At 40.1% G+C, this 18,388-nt stretch overlaps 1 protein-coding gene across 1 annotated transcript in view; it reads left to right on the top strand.

The window, feature by feature from the left end:
- Positions 1–18,122, top strand: part of LOC149219285 (ubiquitin-conjugating enzyme E2 5-like) — a 182,432-nt gene extending 164,310 nt beyond the window's left edge. The window contains exons 3-6 of the mRNA XM_089384308.1: positions 17,086–17,200; positions 17,332–17,384; positions 17,573–17,701; positions 17,848–18,122. Coding sequence (XP_089240434.1) covers positions 17,086–17,200; positions 17,332–17,384; positions 17,573–17,701; positions 17,848–17,978 — 428 coding nt within the window. The 3' untranslated portion in view covers positions 17,979–18,122. The remainder of the gene's footprint in view (positions 1–17,085; positions 17,201–17,331; positions 17,385–17,572; positions 17,702–17,847) is intronic.
- Positions 18,123–18,388: the final 266 nt, after the last annotated feature.

Genomic DNA, 18,388 nt, shown 5'->3' with positions numbered 1-18,388 from the left:
TAGGTGGTCTTCGTAGCTATTTAAAGCATACTATTCTTATGTTTAATCCCACTAGCTTAGATGATGTATCAGTTCAAGCCACACATCTAGAAGCTAGAGGTACAAATGTAAACCCAGAGGTTGTCATCTAAATATTCTGTAAGCAAGAGCAAGGAAAAGAAGAAACTGAAATGGAAGGAGAGGAAAGCAAACATTGTAAAGAAGGATAAACCTTCATGCACTCATTGCAAGAAAGAAGGACACGATGAGGCACATTGCTGGTCTTTGCATCCAGAACGGAAACCTAAGAAGTTCGGTGGAAAGAAGAAAAAGAATGTTGTTGCTATTCAGTAGGACTTGGGATCATATTTAGGCGATGAAACAACAGTTACAGCCATAGGTATTAAAGGTAAAGATTCTGAAGCATCCACAAGTAATTCTGCACAATCTGTTGATAATGAAAATAATGAGAGGGAAAGAAATGAGCTTTTTCGTATTAGAGTAATTTCCAAGCACAATAAGATTGATACTTTGTTTGATAGTGGATCACAAGTAAATTTGATTTCTGAAACAATTGTAAAGAAGTTGGGATTACAAACAAAACCTCATGAGAAGCCATATCCATTAGGTTGGGTGTGTGATAAAACAAAGCTACAAGTAACGAGACAATGTAAACTTAGGTTTGCTATTGGATCAACATTTGTAGATGAGGTTGAATTAGATATAGTTCCATTGGATATATGTGGTATTGTTTTGGGAAGTCCATACTTGTATGATAGGAAAGCTATTTTCTATAGAGCTGAGAATAAGTATCAACTCACTAAAAATGGAATAGAATACATTGTAAGAGCTCATAAACTCAAAGGTAACTATTCTCTCATAAACTTAGGACATATGAAAAGAATTGTGAATTCAAGTAAGCAATTTTTACTAATGGTTGTAAAGGCAAAGGATCCTGAAAAATCCAATGCATTTGAAGGCTGTGATTCTAAACAGAAAGCTAATTTAGTTAAAGTTGTTTTAGAGTATGATGTTCTATTTCAAGAACCAAAAGGTCTGCCACCCAAGTGAGAAATAGTACATGATATTTATTTGCAGCAAGATGCTCCATTACCTAACATTGGAATGTACAGGTTGTCAACTTTAGAGAATGCAGAGATAAAGAAGCATGTACAGGAGTTGCTTGATAAAGGGTTTATACGACCAAGCACATCACCATGTGGATCTCCAATCATGCTGGTGAGAAAGAAAGACGGTTCGTGGAGAATGTGTATTGATTATAGAGCACTAAATAAAATAACGATCAAGAATTGTTATCCTCTTTCTCGTATTGATGATTTATTAGATCAATTGAAAGAAGTAGTTTACTTTTCTAAGTTAGACTTGCGAAGTGGTTATCATCAGGTCAGAGTTGTAGAACAGGATGCATGGAAGACTGCTTTCAAGACAAAGCAAAGACTGTATGAATGGTTGGTTATGCCTTTTGGCTTAACTAATGCTCCTGCTACATTTTTGAGAGTCATGAATGATGTACTCAGACCATTTACTGGTGATTTTGTAATTGTTTATTTAGATGACATTCTTGTTTTAAGTAAGACATGGGAAGACCATGTAAAGCATGTAAAGCAGAGTTTAGATGTTTTAAAAAGAGAATCTCTATGTAAAACCATCAAAATGTGAATTTTGCAGAACATCTTTAAATTATTTGGGTTATATTGTAGGGGGTGGTGAATTGAAGATAGATCCCTCTAAGGTTGAAGTCATTGTGAACTAGCCTAAACCCAAATCTGCTACAGAGGTTAGGAGTTTCCTAGGGGCAGCACAATATTGGAGAAAGTTTATTGCTAACTTTTCTTTGATTGAAACTCCATTACATTCTTTAACAGGATTGAAATAGGTGTTTAAGTGGGGAGGCAAACAACAAAAAGCCTTCGACACCTTAAAAGAGAAAATCAGCACAGCACCAATACTAGCACTGTCAGATCTTCAACATCCATTTGAGATTGAGACAAATGCCAGTGACTATGCCATGGGAGCAGTGTTGATGCAACACGGAAAACCCATATGCTATCATTCTGAGACATTTACTTCTGCAGTAGTTAATTATCCCACATATGATAAAGTATTGTATGCATTAGTACAAAGTGTGAAAAAGTGGAAACATTAGCTAATGGGTAAGGAAACAATCATACATACAGATCATCAACCACTTCAATATTTGCACTCACAAACTAAATTGCAGCAATCAAGATATTATAGGTGGATGGGTTTTCTATAGCAATTTCATCTTGTCATCAGATATAAGAAGGGCATACACAATAAGGTTGCAGACATGTTATCAAGTCCAATCATAAATGCATCTACTATACTTGAGCATAACTCAGCAATGCATGAAAGTTAGATTGAACAATATGCTCAAGATGTAGATTTTAAAGATGTATATGCAACTTTAAGTCATGGCAAGCAAGTAGAAGAATTGGATTATTATGTAAAGGACCAACTCTTATATCATTTGGGAAAGTTATGCATTCCACAAACTGAAAGAGTTAACATAATCCGAGAAGCAAATACTTCTCTCATATCAGGTCATTTTGGTTTAAGTAAAACAGTTGCACAATTGCAAAGGTTCTGTTATTGGCCAAGAATGCATGAGACAGTTTCTAGATATATCAAAGGGTGTACTATGTGTGCTACAAGCAAGCCCAATAATCGAAAATTAGGCTTGTACACTCCACTTCCAATTCCTTCTCGTCCTTGGGAAAGTGTTTCCATGGATTTTGTTGGGGGATTGCCAAAATCTAGGAAAGGTCATGATTATTTGTATGTTGTTGTGGATAGGTTCAGTAAAATGTGTATTTTGATACCATGTAACAAGCAGGTTACAACTGAACAAACAACAAAGTTGTTCTTTCAGAATGTATGGGTTCATTTTGGGTTACCCACTTCTATTGTATCTGATCGAGATTCTCGATTTGTTGGGAAGTTTTGGTCAAGTTTATGGGAGTTGATGGACACCAGATTGAAGAAGAGCACATCATTTAATCCACAAACAGATGGTCAGACAGAATTGGTCATCAAGACAGTGATCCAGTTGCTCAGAGGCTATTGTAGCAAGCATCCCAAGTTTTGGGATGAGCATTTGTATTATGTGCAACATGCTTACAATTGTGCCAAGCACTCTTCTACTCAGAGATTTCCTTTTGAGACATGTTTTGGTTTTATACCAAAGTCTTCCTTGGATTTTGTCTTTGGTAAAGACATAGCAGTTGATGGACACAGTGATCTGGACAAAGCAACCAAGTTCGTTGAACAAATCCAGGAAATTCACCAGGCAGTACAGGAACAGCTGGAAAGAAGTCAAGCCAAGTACAAGGCAAGACATGACAAGCATCGAGCTGAACATAGCTTTCAAGTTGGTGATCAAGTCTGGCTGTACATCAGCAAAGTCAGAATGCAAGGTGAAGGTAAGAAGCTAAAACCAATAAGGTATGGACCTTTCAAGATACTTGATAAAATTGGTGAAAATGCTTTTTGCCTTGATTTGCCAGCTTATATGCAAATCTATCCAGTCGTTAATGCAGAAAACTTGAGATTGTATGAACCTTCATTGATTGAAGACCTTGAAGAGCAAAGTCAGTTGCCTTCTATTGGGGATTTGTTGCCTGAGTATCTCAATGAGTTACAGGAGGATACAGTTCTGGATAGGAAGGTAAGAACTATGCGTCAAGGGGATGTTGAGTACCTGAGAGTGGGACTGAAAGGGTCAAATCCAAGCAAAGCATGATGGATAGAAGTTAGACAGGTGAAGGAGCAGTATCCTCACTTGCTCGAATGCTAAAACCAACTTTTGGTGGTCCAAAAGCTTTTCAGTGGGAAGGCGTGATTCAAAATGGATCTTGAACCCTCTAAAAATGTAAGTCTTCATATTAAACTATCAGAAAACAGAGATCGCAGAGGAAAACACTAAGGAATGGCGGAAAACAGAGTGAAGCGGAGCATAAAGTCTCGTTGCACAGGAGCCGTCGGATCGGATAGATCAACAACCCAGATTAAATTGGGATATCGCATCGGGAGAGGCCATCCGAGTATATCGGAGGTGGCCCTAAGGGAGATGTGACTGCAATCAATGACTTAACGTGGACCGTTGATCGAGCATGCAGATCAACGACCGAGATTACAGATATCGCATTGCAGATTCCTAAAGGGAGGACTTAACACAGGCGGAAGGCTTTCAGTGGACCCGAAGGAGTTATGAATTAAACAGCGAAGGATTTGAGTTCTGTGGTAAACAGTAATTTGGGTAGGCTATAGGCGATAAGTGGTATTGGAAGGGCTTCACCCGATTCCATACACTGGCCGACACGTAGCATGGCGCAGGAGAGAGAAAACCACTCATTTCGGGTGGGTTTTCCCCGTGCAAGTGGGCCGCCCGAAATGGCCGTCAGCTGTTGGATTAGCAATCATGGATCAGACGGTGAAGAAGGCACGAGCTGGTTGGATGATCGGGTTGGATGCGAATCGTCGGATTGAAGGCAGATCAACGGTGTGGAATACAAAGGGATTATGACTCGTAGCCAATGCGACTTGCGATTGTAAATAGGTGGCCTCAATGCCTTAAGTGTTTTTGCAATGATTGTTTAAACGCTCAGCAGGGAGATGAAGGGACAGCGCCGGGAGCCAGAGAGCCCAAGAAGGGGATTGAACTGACAACGCCGATAGGCTTAAAAGCCATTCAATGGCAGCACAGAAGAGGAGGTCAGAGATAGAGGGGAGACAAAGAGTCAGAGAAAACACATAGCTACGAACAGTTGATCAGAGGCACTAAGAGGGAGAGTCTGTGCACTCTTTAGACTCGAGGTTTTCGAGTGAAATCCCTGTGTAATATCACTGTTTGTTGTGTTATGGCTCTAATTGAGCTCACACCTGTAAACTCTGTTCTTGAAGACATAATATAGAGGTCGACACTGAAAGCTGGACCAGGAGACGTAGCCAGGAAGTCTGGTGAACTCCTTGATTATTTGCTATGTTGATGTGTGTGTCTGCTATGTTTTCTAGCTGTTAATTGTCTATATTATTTGCAATCTTTTCGATCCGTTACACTAAGTAATGTAGGCATTTTCCTGCACATGAGTCTGTAATACCTTTTCTTCTTGATTTAGTATCCATTTCGGATCATATTGCCAACATTTCCTTCTCATAAATAGCCTTGTGTAAATACTTTCCTTTGATTGGACGACTTTCAAAAGCAATGGGTATTTCTTATTGCATTAAAGCAACACCAATACCATTTCCTGAGGCATCACATTCAACAATAAAGGTTTTTGTGAAGTTTGGCGTAGCTAAGACCTGTGCTTGGCACATTGCCTGTTTAAGATGTTCGAAGGCCTTCGTTGCTTCTGGAGTCCAAGAAAATGCATCTTTCTTCAGTGATGTTGTTAGAGGTGCTGCTATTCTCCCATAATTCTTAACAAACTTGCGATAATACCTTGTTAACTCGAGAAATCTTCACAGATGCTTTATGGATGTGGGGATTTTCCATTCCTTAATGGCTTTAATTTTGCTAGGGTCTACTTAACACCTTCATGAGATACAATATGACCTAAATATTCCACCTCTTGTACTCCAAAGGAACATTTGGAGGTTTTTGCATATAATGGTTTCTCCTCCAATAGTTTGAGCACTCTGTCAACATGTTGAACATGATCCTTCCAAGACTTGCTGTAGATTAGTATATCATCAAAAAATACTAACACAAATTTTCTAAGGAAGGGTTTGAAAATGGAATTCATCAAACCTTGAAATGTAGAAGGTGCATTGGTAAGGCCAAAAGGCATGACCAAAGATTCATAATGTGTTAATTTTAGGTATGTTCTATGCTTAGAGCAATTTATTTCAATTTTCACAGTTAGCTCAATATCTTTTCCAGATTAGCAATCACATCAGCATTAAAGTAAACTGTAGATAGAACATAAACATAAATCGCAGAAGACAATAGGACACAAGATGTGGCGCTAGCCAGGGACAAACCCCAATGTGGGGAAACCCTTGATCAATTCTTCTTATATGTTCTTCAGTAGTTCAGCAGAGAGAGAGAGAGATAGTACGTTTACAACGGAAGTCAACACTTTGACTTATCTAGATAAAAGCATAGATCATCTCTAAGAAGATGATACATGAGATCAGTTGAAGACATGCTGCTTCAACTGATTCTCCAAGGTGACTCCTTCACCTATCATTGTGTTGTATTTCGTTATCATGCTGCACCTCACCCTGTTGCACCATGCTACACCCATCATCACTATGCTGTATCTCATCATGCTTCATTAATCATGATTGTACCCATCACTGAACTGCATTATCCGCCATCGCTGCACCATGTTGCCATACTGACCTATGTGTTGGCTGCGACTTGCTTGCTTGTTGTCCTTAGCATGCTTGTTGTCCTTTGCATGCTTGCTGTTGTATGTTAGCTGTCCCTTGCATGCTCGCTATAACATTGCATGCTTGGTGTATTTGCTGCTAAGTACCATATAATTGTCCCAATGTTAGTTAGTTGTCCCTTGCATGCTGCTCTCCTTTGAAGATAGATGCTCAGGCTATTCCGGCAGTTTCGGCAATTTCGGCTGTTCCCGGTAGTTTCGGCAGTTCTGGCAATTCCGACTATTCCTGGCAATTCCGGAAATTCCGGCAGTTCCGGCTTTTCTGGGTAGTTCTCGGCAGTTCCAGCTTCTGCCCTCTGCGTCAACTTTCCTGGCTGTCCCGACAGTTCCGGCTGTTCCCGGAAGTTTCGGCTATTCCCGACAATTCCGGCAGTTCCAACAATTCCGGCTATTCCTGGTAGTTCTGGCTTTTCCTGGCAGTCCTGGCAGTTCCCGACAGTTCCGGCTATTCCCGACAGTTCCAGCAATTCCGGCTATTCTCGTTAGTTCTGGCAGTTCCGACTTTTCCCGACAGTTCCGGCAGTTCCCGATAATTCTGACAATTCCGACAATTCCGGCTATTCGGCGATTCTCGGCTGTTCCGTCTTCTGCCCTCTGGATTAGGGCAACGTTATCTCTTAGGATCTCTCCTCCTACTAAAACCCAAAGACAAGTAGAGAGGAAGAGATCCCAAGTGTGTTGAAATGACTTGAAGGCCACCTCTATTTATACTAAAACATTGAGCACAATTAGGGTTTATTTGGTTGCCGACCGACCTTGATGAATTGTCCCATAACACAAATAAATTCATATCTCCATGAATACTTATCGGAATCGGATGATCTTTAGATCAATCATACACCTCTCGATGAGAGGGATCCAAGAAAAATATCAGCTTCCATTAATAAGATGACCCACATGGAGTTTGGCCCTAGTTGCCAATTTTAACACTCCCTCTCAACTAGGGAGAACTCCATCTGCTGATCCATATGTTTGACTGTACTATCTCTGCCATCAGTGCCCTGCACTGCTCTGCTTTGCTCTGCTGAACCATGAAGAAGAAGAATTGATCGAGAATGTCTCATACCATTTTCTACTGACCCGAAGTCAGTTTCATCTGAAGAGAGTGTCACATCACTCTTCCTGGCCCAAAGTCAGTTTTATTGATCCCAGATCAATATCACAAGAGAGTGTCTCAAACCACTCACACTGATCCCAGATCACTGGAGGTCATCCTAGCATAGGGAGTACAATAGATACATCGATGCGTACATCGATAGTACTACTATGGTCCCTAACCCCATTTCCCTGCTCATTGATAAGATGAGAAGTACTTCCCATGAGTCCCAGATTGCATGGGTAGGATGCCTCGACAGGAGAACTAATCATCCTGTCCACAGGAGAACGAATCATCTTGCCCCACAGTTGCCACGGGAGAACTAATCATCCCGACCCACAGGAGAACTAATCATCCTGTTTCACAGTTGCCACGGGAGAACTAATCATCCCGGTCCACAGGAGAACTAATCATCCTGTTCCACAGTCGCCATGGGAGAACTAATCATCCTAGCCCACAGGAGAACTAATCATCCTGGCCCACAGGAGAACTAATCATCCTGTTCCACAATTGCCACGGGAGAACTAATCATCCCGGCCCATAGGAGAACTAATCATCTTGTTCCACAGTTGCCACGGGAGAACTAATCATCCCGGCCCACAGGAGAACTAATCATCCTATTCCACAGTTGCCACAGGAGAACTAATCATCCTGGCCCATAGGAGAACTAATCATCCTGTTCCACAATTGCCATGGGAGAACTAATCATCCTGGCCCACAGGAGAACTAATCATCCCGTTCCACAGTTGCCACGGGGTATCACAGGGGAAGGTTGAACCTGTCATCTTGTACATAGCGCACCACCAAGGGAGGGCGAGTCGCCCTGTGGTCGTATGTTGCTCTAGTAAGTACTCCAAGCTCCCCAGAGCTCCCAGAGCTCAATGCATGCAACATGCAAGACCCTTATAAGAAGGTCTCTCAACGACTCCAAGTCATTCAGGAAAGTCACAGATTTTACCTTTCCTCAGGGCTTTGAGAAAATGTCTGCGACCTGTACATTAGTCTCAATGCGATGGAGCCTCCTCGCTCATCGACTTACCATATCCCAGATAAGGCAATATCTGATGTCTATCTGCTGGAGCAATCATCGAATACAGGATTCCTCAATAATCGAATTCCCCCTCTGGTTGTCATAAAGAATCATAGTGGTATTCATCATGTGTACAAGCAACTCACTTAAGAGCTTCTGCAACCATGCAGCTTCACACGAGATCATACTCGTAGCTATGTATTTGGTCTTTGTGGTGCTTATAGAAACCGACTTCTGCTTCCTGCTCATCCATGATATCGAAGCCGAATCCAAAGAGAACCAGCACTGAGAAGTGCTCTAGTGATCCTCCACACTGCCTGCCCAGTCAACATTTAAATAATCATACAGTTTCATATTTCCGGCAGTGTATCTCAATCCATGAGAGATTGTGCCCCAAAGATATCTTAGAAGATTCTTGGCACCAATCCAGTGAGGCTCAACCAAATATGAGCTCACCATGCTAACTGCAAAACATATATCCGGACAGCAGTTCACCAAGAACATCAAGGCGAATGAGTTTATGAAACTCAGAGGCATTTCCCAAATCTGGTCCGACATCACTACCATATAACTTCTAAAAGTTAAGATCCTCGAGGTAGTCACAAGCTTGCAATTTATCATTCCACATCCAAAATCTAACTCCCTCTTACTTCTGCAAATGAGAGGGTCTGCACTTGTCAGAAATAGGTCGTCCTCATAAGGTGCTGGTATGAGAGGTCTATCATCCACAACCTTCAAACAAGGGTTTGGATCAGCTTCACTCTTAGTGAATCTCAGCTTCATCTGATAGCTATCAATCCTCTCATAGTACGCCCGGGGAGTTTTGCTTCAAGCCATAGAGGGTTTTCTTCCACCTGCATACATGAGATTCCTAATCATCAATTTCAAACCCCTCGGGTTGTTCCAAACCTGTGGACCTGCTACATGAGGGGAATGGTCCCCTTATAATATTTTCCTTCGGTACATCTTAGACATGTACTTTCATGCTCTTTTTGAATTCAGGCATCCCTGTCACCATCTGATTCACAGACCTTCGTGCTATGTGTCAATGGACATGGTCCCCAGTGGACTTCCTGCAACTTGATACAACCCTGAACTCAAAAACATCTTTGAAAATTCTATTTTCAAACACGTACCTTTCCATCGATGAGTGCCACCTTGTAACCTTTGACTTCCATTACTGAAATGGACACCAGGTTCTTCTTGCGATCAGGTACATAGAAGAGATTCTGTAAATGAATCTAGTTACCCTCATTTAATTGAGGGGTAACATTCCCTACACCCTTTCCGGGATAGGTGGCATCGGCTTCAAGTATAATCCCACCATTGTTTCCATCTCTACCAAATTAGTGAGTGCACCCTTCTATCCGATGAAGTGCTTGAAGCACTATAATCAATTAGCCAGATTCCCAAAGAATCTAAAGGAGAGGGCCAATACAAGATAACGCTTCTTTATCTTATCAAAAACAACATTTGATTCTTCATACCTGGGGTTCCTTGCTTTCTTTGAAGAGTCGGCCATTTCCTTGATGACCTGCATTACCTATCATTCCTTTGATCATTGAAGATGTCCCTGGAATGATTGTTATCTTCATCAAGAGATGTGTCTCTGCCATTTGGACACTCCTTTGCATAATGGCCGAACTTATTGCAACCAAGGCATTTTCCTTTCCTTCCACCCTTAGATTCGGACTTCTCAATGAAGTGATCTTTGGGTAGGCCATCATAAACTTTTGCTGCGCTATTCTGCTTTAACAACTTCACCCTCAGTGAATTTGAAGAGGGATGAGGAATCCACTGATCCTTTTGTCCTTTTCCAACTATCTTCGATGATTGCTCTTTCACTCTTGCTTGGGCATTGTCTTCACCTCAGCTCTAATACCATGTTCATTTTAGGTATGTTCTATGCTTAGAGCAATTTATTTCAATTTTCACAGTTAGCTCAATATCTTTTCCAGATTAGCAATCACATCAGCATTAAAGTAAACCACAGAGAGAACATAAACATAAATCGCAGAAGACAAGCCAAGACAAGAGGACACAAGATGTGGCGCTAGCCAGGGACAAACCCCAATGTGGGGAAACCCTTGATCAATTCTTCTTATATGTTCTTCAGTAGTTCAGTAGAGAGAGAGAGAGAGATAGTACATTTACAACGGAAGTCAACACTTTGACTTATCTAGATAAAAGCATAGATCATCTCTAAGAAGATGATACATGAGATTAGTTGAAGACATGCTGCTTCAATTGATTCTCCAAGGTGACTCCTTCACTTATTGTTGTGTTGCATTTCGTCATCATGCTGCACCTCACCGTGCTGCACCATGCTGCACCCATTATCACTATGCTGTATCTCATCATGCTTCATTAATCATGACTGCACCCATCACTGTACTGCATTATGTGCCATTGCTACACCATGTTGCCATACTGACCTATGTGCTGGCTGCATCTTGCTTGCTTGTTGTCCTTTGCATGCTTGCTGTTGTATGCTAGTTGTAACATTGCATGCTTGGTGTATTTGTTGCTAAGTACCATACAACTGTCCTAATGTTAGTTAATTGTCCCTTGCATGCTAGTTGTAACATTGCATGCTTGGTGTATTTGCTGCTAAGGACCATACAACTGTCCTAATGTTAGTTAGTTGTCCCTTGCATGCTGCTCTCCTTCGGAGACAGATGCTCAGGCTGTTTCGGTAGTTTCGGCAATTTCGGTTGTTCTCACTGCTCAGTAGTTCTGGCAGTTCTGGCAATTTCGCCTATTCCCGGTAGTTCCGGAAATTCCGGCAATTTCGGCTTTTCCGGGCAGTTCCGGCTTCTGCCCTCTATATTAGCTTTCCTGGCTATTCCGGCAGTTCGGGCGGTTCCCAGCAGTTCCGGCAATTCCAACAGTTCCAGCAATTCCGGCTATTCCAGTAGTTCTGACAGTTTCGGCTTTTCTTGGGAGTTCTGGCAGTTCCCCACAGTTCCAGCTTTTCCCGACAGTTCCGGTAGTTCCAACAATTCCGGCTATTCCCAGCGGTTTCGGCAGTTTCGACTTCTCCCGGCAGTTCCAACAGTTCCCGACAATTCTGACAGTTCCGACAATTCCGGCTATTCGGCTATTCCTGACAATTCCAGCTTCTGCTCTCTGGATTAGGGCAGCGTTATCCCTTAGGATCTCTCCTCCTACTAAAACCCAAAGACAAGTAGAGAGGAAGAGATCCCATGTGTCTTGAAATGACTTGAAGGCCACCTCTATTTATACTAAAACGTTGAGCACAAGTGGGGTTTATTTCGTTGCCGGCCGACTTTGATGAATTGTCTCATAACACAAAAATAAATTCATATCTCCATGAATACTTATTGGAATCGGATGATCTTTAGATCAATCCTACACCTCTTGATGAGAGGGATCCAAGAAAAATATCAGCTTCCATTAATAAGATGACCCACATGGAGTTTGGCCCTAGTTGCCAATTTTAACATAATGACCCTCATGAGTTCTAAATATTGTTTTCGGAATATCTTCATTCTGATTTGATGATATCCTGATTGAAGGAGCAAGGAGTGGCTCCAACGCTCCACTATTGGAGCTAGTGATGTTCATTCTATACATGTGTCTTGGAACTTTTACTTAATAACAGAAGCCCTATGGGCCAATGCATTCTTCATGCATGGATTATGGATATTTGTAAGACTATTCTGTGAATGTTTGTAATTCATGTGTGCTAAAGTAGTTGAACTATTTCGGTTATTTTGGTACTTATCATATTGAGAATGTGTTGTAATTTCTATTATCATTGTCGCATCTTCGTGGACTATTTTACTGGATATTAGACAAATTGTCTTCATTATATTAGTTTCAAGGACCGTCGCATCTCTGTGGACTATTCCGCTTGATATTGTACGAACCTTTCTTGTTCATGTGTGTGTCTCTACTAGGGTGGTACTACTACCTCTCTCTTAGAGGCTCACTTTCCCTCCCCTTTGCAGTGAAAGAACTTTGACACACATACGATTGAACATTCACCAGGCACACCCCCTTGCTTTTCGAAGGTGCATTTGCACTCCTCTCTCTTGTTGACAGTTAGAGCCAAGGCATACTTTTAAGATATATGGCAACCGGGCCGATATTCTGGATGGGGCTCCTACTCCAAACGATGTGAGGTCTAATTGGGACTTCACATCAGGGAGACCCCTTGTTTGACAGATTTCCAATACCATCAACGAGACTCATTGACCAGACACAGGGCTGGGATACTTAATATAGGGCCTCCCATGATTTTTATATTGCTTTTGGCTTGTGACCTTGGGCTTAAAATGGTGGTGATAAATACTGCAAATGTACCCCTGCTGATATGAGGGGTAACAGGTATTAAGGAAAAAATATCTTAATTTTTGTCCTTTTCATGTTCTCTGGTTGTCACAAAACTTGATGCCTATCCATGTCTCCATGTATAAGGTATCAAAAAATACACTCTCAAAAAATAAAATGTCACCCCCAAAAAAAAGGATTCGAAAAAACTAAAAGTGCCCTTTTTGGAGCTCCCATGCATGCATCACACATTGCATGTCATATGCATGCATGGGGAACCTGCTTAACTCAAAAAATATGTTAAGTTTGTACGGGTAGGACAGTGCATTGCTCCCTAAAAAAGCTGCTTTGAAGAGTTATGCAACAAACCTGTATAATATTTAACTCTACAAATAAAGTTCTGTAACCATGTGCTAAGTCTGGCTAAAGCACTTTTAAACCACCATTGCTGAATGATGAACTTATCAATGAACTCTTAATGATAAGTTCATCCTGTAATGTATCTATGAAGTTTGAACTGTCGATGTTGAACCAATAAAGACGAACTTTTTGAAAAGTTCATTCTTACTGATAACACATGCCATCATTGCGCTTATCAGTATGTTTCTTCTCTGGTTTCTTTTCTTTTCTTCAATACTAATGACAAGTTTGCTTTAAACAATCATGTACAAAGTGTTCTTTCTTGCGACATTAATAATAGGTGTTCTCCTTGGCAGTTCTTTGATTCTTCTGTGTGCTAGGTTTTTGTTGTGCAAATTTCTGCTTTGAGTGTCCATTATTTTTCTTTTGTCTTCTCGAAGAGGGTTTGTTTGGTTAGTCGCAGCTCACACCTTTTTCTGTGTTCTTCCTGCAATAGCATTCCATCAAATTCATCAAGTGCCATCCTGACAAGATGTTCAATCTTGTCACAAAAAGATGAAACAAAAAACTTTCAGACCGTTTATGGTCAATGCTACTAAATCTTTAGTTTCTGCTCTGTCACCAACTGCTACACGCTGGTTGCAGACATTCAGAATGCATGTGATATATCCTATGTTACTCTCATTATTATTCATCTTCAGCACATATGCTGGTTGTACCAGCAGTATTCTTGACTGACTAGAGGTCTCATATAAGCTCTTCAATGTAGTCTGTATCTTATTAGGGTTATTTATATTTCAGAGTTGGGGAACAATATGATAGACCACTGATAAGTTCGGGATGTTCTGTGCATCTTATCTCTGGCCTTTGGGCTTCTCCAATTCTCCCATATCTAATGGGGCTTTCTTTGTGCCTTCAACAAAGCATCAACAAGCTTCACTTCAGGAAGAGGAATACTAAATGACGAAGCTCATCTTGCTCAACAGATATGTTACATTGTGGTAATGCCAGAAGCTTCTTTACCCGAGAACAAACTAGCTCTGAAACGTTCTCTAGGATCAAAACAACCATGGATCTGATACCATGTTGGAAAATCTGCACGTCTGGAATTCTGCTCAGAAAACAAAGTCTTCCGGTGCAGGGCAAACAATGCTCTTAGAACCCTGCTAATCACACCGAACCAATTCCTGATACTGGTTTAGGTTTTTGCCTTGTGCAGCTGTTCTTCAAATTTCGAAACAGCACACCTTTTACAGATTAGCACTGCATCTTATCTGGGTGATACCATATCCTCATGCGTCTTTTATAGATGGCATCATTGTTAATGGAAGTTATGGAACAGAACTATGGTAACAGTTACATGCTAATGGTTTTAAGATAAGGAAATTTTACTGAGAAGCTTAGGAGTAAACTCAGAAATACATACAGTAAAGCACATTCATCATGAAAATATTGCTGCTCGAAGAAAGTTTACAGCTCCAATGGCTCAGACGAAAAATCTGACAGCCTATGGTTATCAAATTTACAGTTCTCTGACTCACAGCTTAAATTCTCACAAGCTATCTAAGCACCTCAAATTGGGGGGGGGATTACATGTTTATAGTTCTGGGTGAGTGATCAAAATTGACTAGCCTATGGTTATCAAATTGACAATTCTCTGGCTCACACTTTAAATTTTCACAAACTATCTAAGCACCTCAAATGACTGGGGAGATTACATGTTTTTAGGTTTGGGTGAGTGATCAAAATTGACCAAGTCAAAGATCAATTTGCCAAGTCTTCCAACACACACACACAATAAAATAAGCAGGTTCCCAAGTACACATCAATCAAAGTTGACCAGGTCGATGATTAAAATTTACTAAATCAAATCTTTGTCAATGTTCATGTTCAAGTCATTAATCTGTGCCATGTCATCGAGCTGTTCCAAATCACCCCTGCCACACCAAGTCAGCTGCTGCACCAAAACTTTCCTTTGCCACAAATACATCCTGGCCAGAATTTCAATGCTCTTGAACTCCTGGCCAGAAATTCAGTGCTCTTGAACTGATCCATGCTCAAGATGCTCCTGTCGTGCACAAACCAAACGTGTGCCTGCACTAATCCAAGATTCCAAACTGCACTCATGCAAAATTGCAAATGCACAGTATGATTTTCTTTTAAAATTTTTAACATTTCACTTTTGCCTTAGTCTCAAAAGAAAGATGAATTTCACTATATTAATCTTGAAGGAAAAATGAGTGTGATTCAGGGCTTGCAAAAAGTTGGGATGTACAGTGTGAGTATCTTAGCTTTCAGAGATATGATCAGTCCATCTCAATTCAGGTGAAGATTCAGTCGGAGGTGCAGTTTCAGCATCACAGACAGGTCAGGACCCTTGAAACCGTTGGATATCAATTTTATGATGATGTCAAACTTGATGATCTTGACATGTGATATGTAGTCATTTTGCCAGCTTTCCACGATGCATCCCCTGGGGTGGGAGGCGCACATCCTACATTTCCCACGCTCTGGTGGGGGGGGATGTTAGGGAAATGTTTCCTAGTGTGGTGGATGCCCTTCCCCAAAAGAGGGGCATCTGGGCTTCCCTCCCTTCCCCACCTTGGATCTTTTGTCCAACAGCCTTTTAAGATAGAACAAAGACTGGGAATATAGATTTGAAGAGTTTGTAACCTTGGTAATTAATGATAACATCTATTTTCAAAGTAAAACTGACTTTTACTTGAATTTTTAACATTGGCATTGATTGTTTCAGGAAGTTTGAGTGTGGTTCCAACTTCATCGGACTTCATACGGAGAAAGTAGAATCTCGTATCCCATTCATAAATTAGCAGACTTAACAGTTTTCAGGATTGGCAGGATTAGAATCTCGTATCCCATTCAGAAATTAGCAGACTTAACAGTTTTCAGGATTGGCAGGATTATAGTGTTTCCACGGGATTGCACAATGATGAATTTGCATGGGATGAATTGTTATTATTGGGATGTTAGCATTATTATTTTTATTTTATAATTTTAAAGAGTCCCTATTCTAGGGACCTTGACAACATCCCCCCACCACCCCGCCAAATTTCTCTAAAAGTTGGGGGTGCTCCACATTTTTTCCTTCTAGTTTGATTGTGCTGCCTACTTTATAAAAACAAATTTTTGGTTATGTTATTCTAAACTCTAATAAATAAAGTAAAAATTTGGTTGCGCAATGACTTGTGATATTTTGATTTGTAGATGTGCAATTTTCAGACTTTATATGGAGAAAGTAGAATCTCGTATCCCATTCAGAATTTAGCAGACTTAACAGTTTTCAGGATTGGCAGGATTATAGTGTTTCCACAGGATTGCACAATGATGAATTTGCATGGGATGAATTGTTATTATTGGGATGTTAGCATTATTATTTTTATTTTATAATTTTAAAGAGATTTTAAAGAGTCCCTATTCTAGGACCTTGACAACACCCCCCACCACCCTGCCAAATTTCTCTAAAAGTTGGGGGTGCTCCACATTTTTTTCCTTGTAGTTTGATTGTGCTGCCTACTTTATAAAAACAATTATTGGTTATGTTTTCCAAACTCTAATAAATAAAGGAAAATTTTGGTTGTGCAATGACTTGTGATATTTTCATTTGTAGATGTGCAATTTTCTCTCTCTTCCCTCCCAATCTCCCTACTACATACATGATATGTAGTACATGATAACTGTGCTATTTTCTCTCTCTCCCTACCCCAATCCCCCTACCACATACATGATAATTGAGTTTATGTTGAAGTTCATAAAGACAAGCACTAAATTGATGTTCGTTTATAGTTGTTATATGGCTATATTGTTTTATTTATGTAGTGTCTGATATTTGATTTCATTTAGTTCTGGGTAATATTAATGTGCAGGTCCCTACAACGGTGGGGTTTGGAAGATCCACGTGGAAATACCAGATGCCTACCCATATAAATCTCCTTCAATAGGTTTTCTGAACAGGATATATCATCCCAATGTCGATGAAATGTGAGGGTTTCTTTACTGAATTTATTTGTGGGCTTCTAATAATACATGCTTTACTTTTTATCTATTTTATGTGGTTTGCCATTCTCAAAGTAGTGAAATCCTAACTATGTTTGAAATTGTTTGTAATTAAGGTCGGGCTCAGTGTGCTTGGATGTACTCAATCAGAGTTGGAGTCCAATGTTTGGTAAGCTAAACATCAATTCGCTTGTTTGCACTTTGGATTGTTGAGTTACTGTTGGATTTCTAAAATGGTAGTTAGTTAGTTGACGTCGAGCCCAACTTTTCAAAACTTGGGGTCTGACTGTGCTTTTTTTTTTTTTTAAATGGTAATTATTAATTTGTTTATTGAATAATTAGTTGTTTGCTATGTAGATTTATTAAACATATTTGAAGTCTTTCTCCCTCAACTTTTGTTGTATCCAAACCCAACTGATCCCTTGAACGGAGAAGCTGCTGCTCTAATGATGCACGATAGGAACCTCTATGACGAGAGAGTTAAAGGTTTTAATTCATAACTATTACCCTCTTGAATTTTCATTCACTTCCAATAGTTAAATTCGATACAGCATTTATGCATCATCTTTTAAAGTAATATGTATGATGTTATATGTCTTTGAAAAAGTTTACTCTCCTTGTTTTTTAATCAGAACACTCTGCAAAGTATGCCAAGTCTGAAGTTGTAGGAAGAAAACAGGAAGAGGAAAGCAGTAGTGATGAAATCAGTGATGATGAATATTCCTCTTGTGAAGAGGAAATGACAGTCCGTCCAAATCCATGACTCTTTAGTGGGATCTCTTGTAATGAGCTTAGCAATTCAATAAAAAAATGTCTAAATATGTAACAAATTTTGAAAATTTAAACCCTATATGATCAGCCATTCCTTCATCCATTATCTGCCAATGATAAGTACATCGTTTGGAACTATGGAATGTACACACTTTAATTGGGTTGCAGGGGTATGAATATATCATGAAAAGGCGAATCATTCCCTTGAATTTTACTTAAGAATGTGAATTCGGGAAAGATCTGAATTGATTTTACATCATGCTCCTTTATTTAATTGTTTTGTTGTATGCTAGATTTGCATTGTTTTCTTATGCTTTTTAACCAAAACTTTGCCTTTTGGCTATGTAAACAAAAGCATATTCTGTTTAGCTTCAATGTTACTTATGGAATGTCTGAAGAAGA

Source organism: Pinus tabuliformis, chromosome Q (genome assembly GCF_031772625.1).
Source record: "Pinus tabuliformis cultivar Carrire ecotype Pingquan chromosome Q, CPIR1, whole genome shotgun sequence".
NCBI lineage: Eukaryota > Viridiplantae > Streptophyta > Pinopsida > Pinales > Pinaceae > Pinus > Pinus tabuliformis.
The sequence above is the reverse complement of the archived record's forward strand: the minus strand, read 5'-3'. Positions and strand labels throughout refer to the sequence as shown.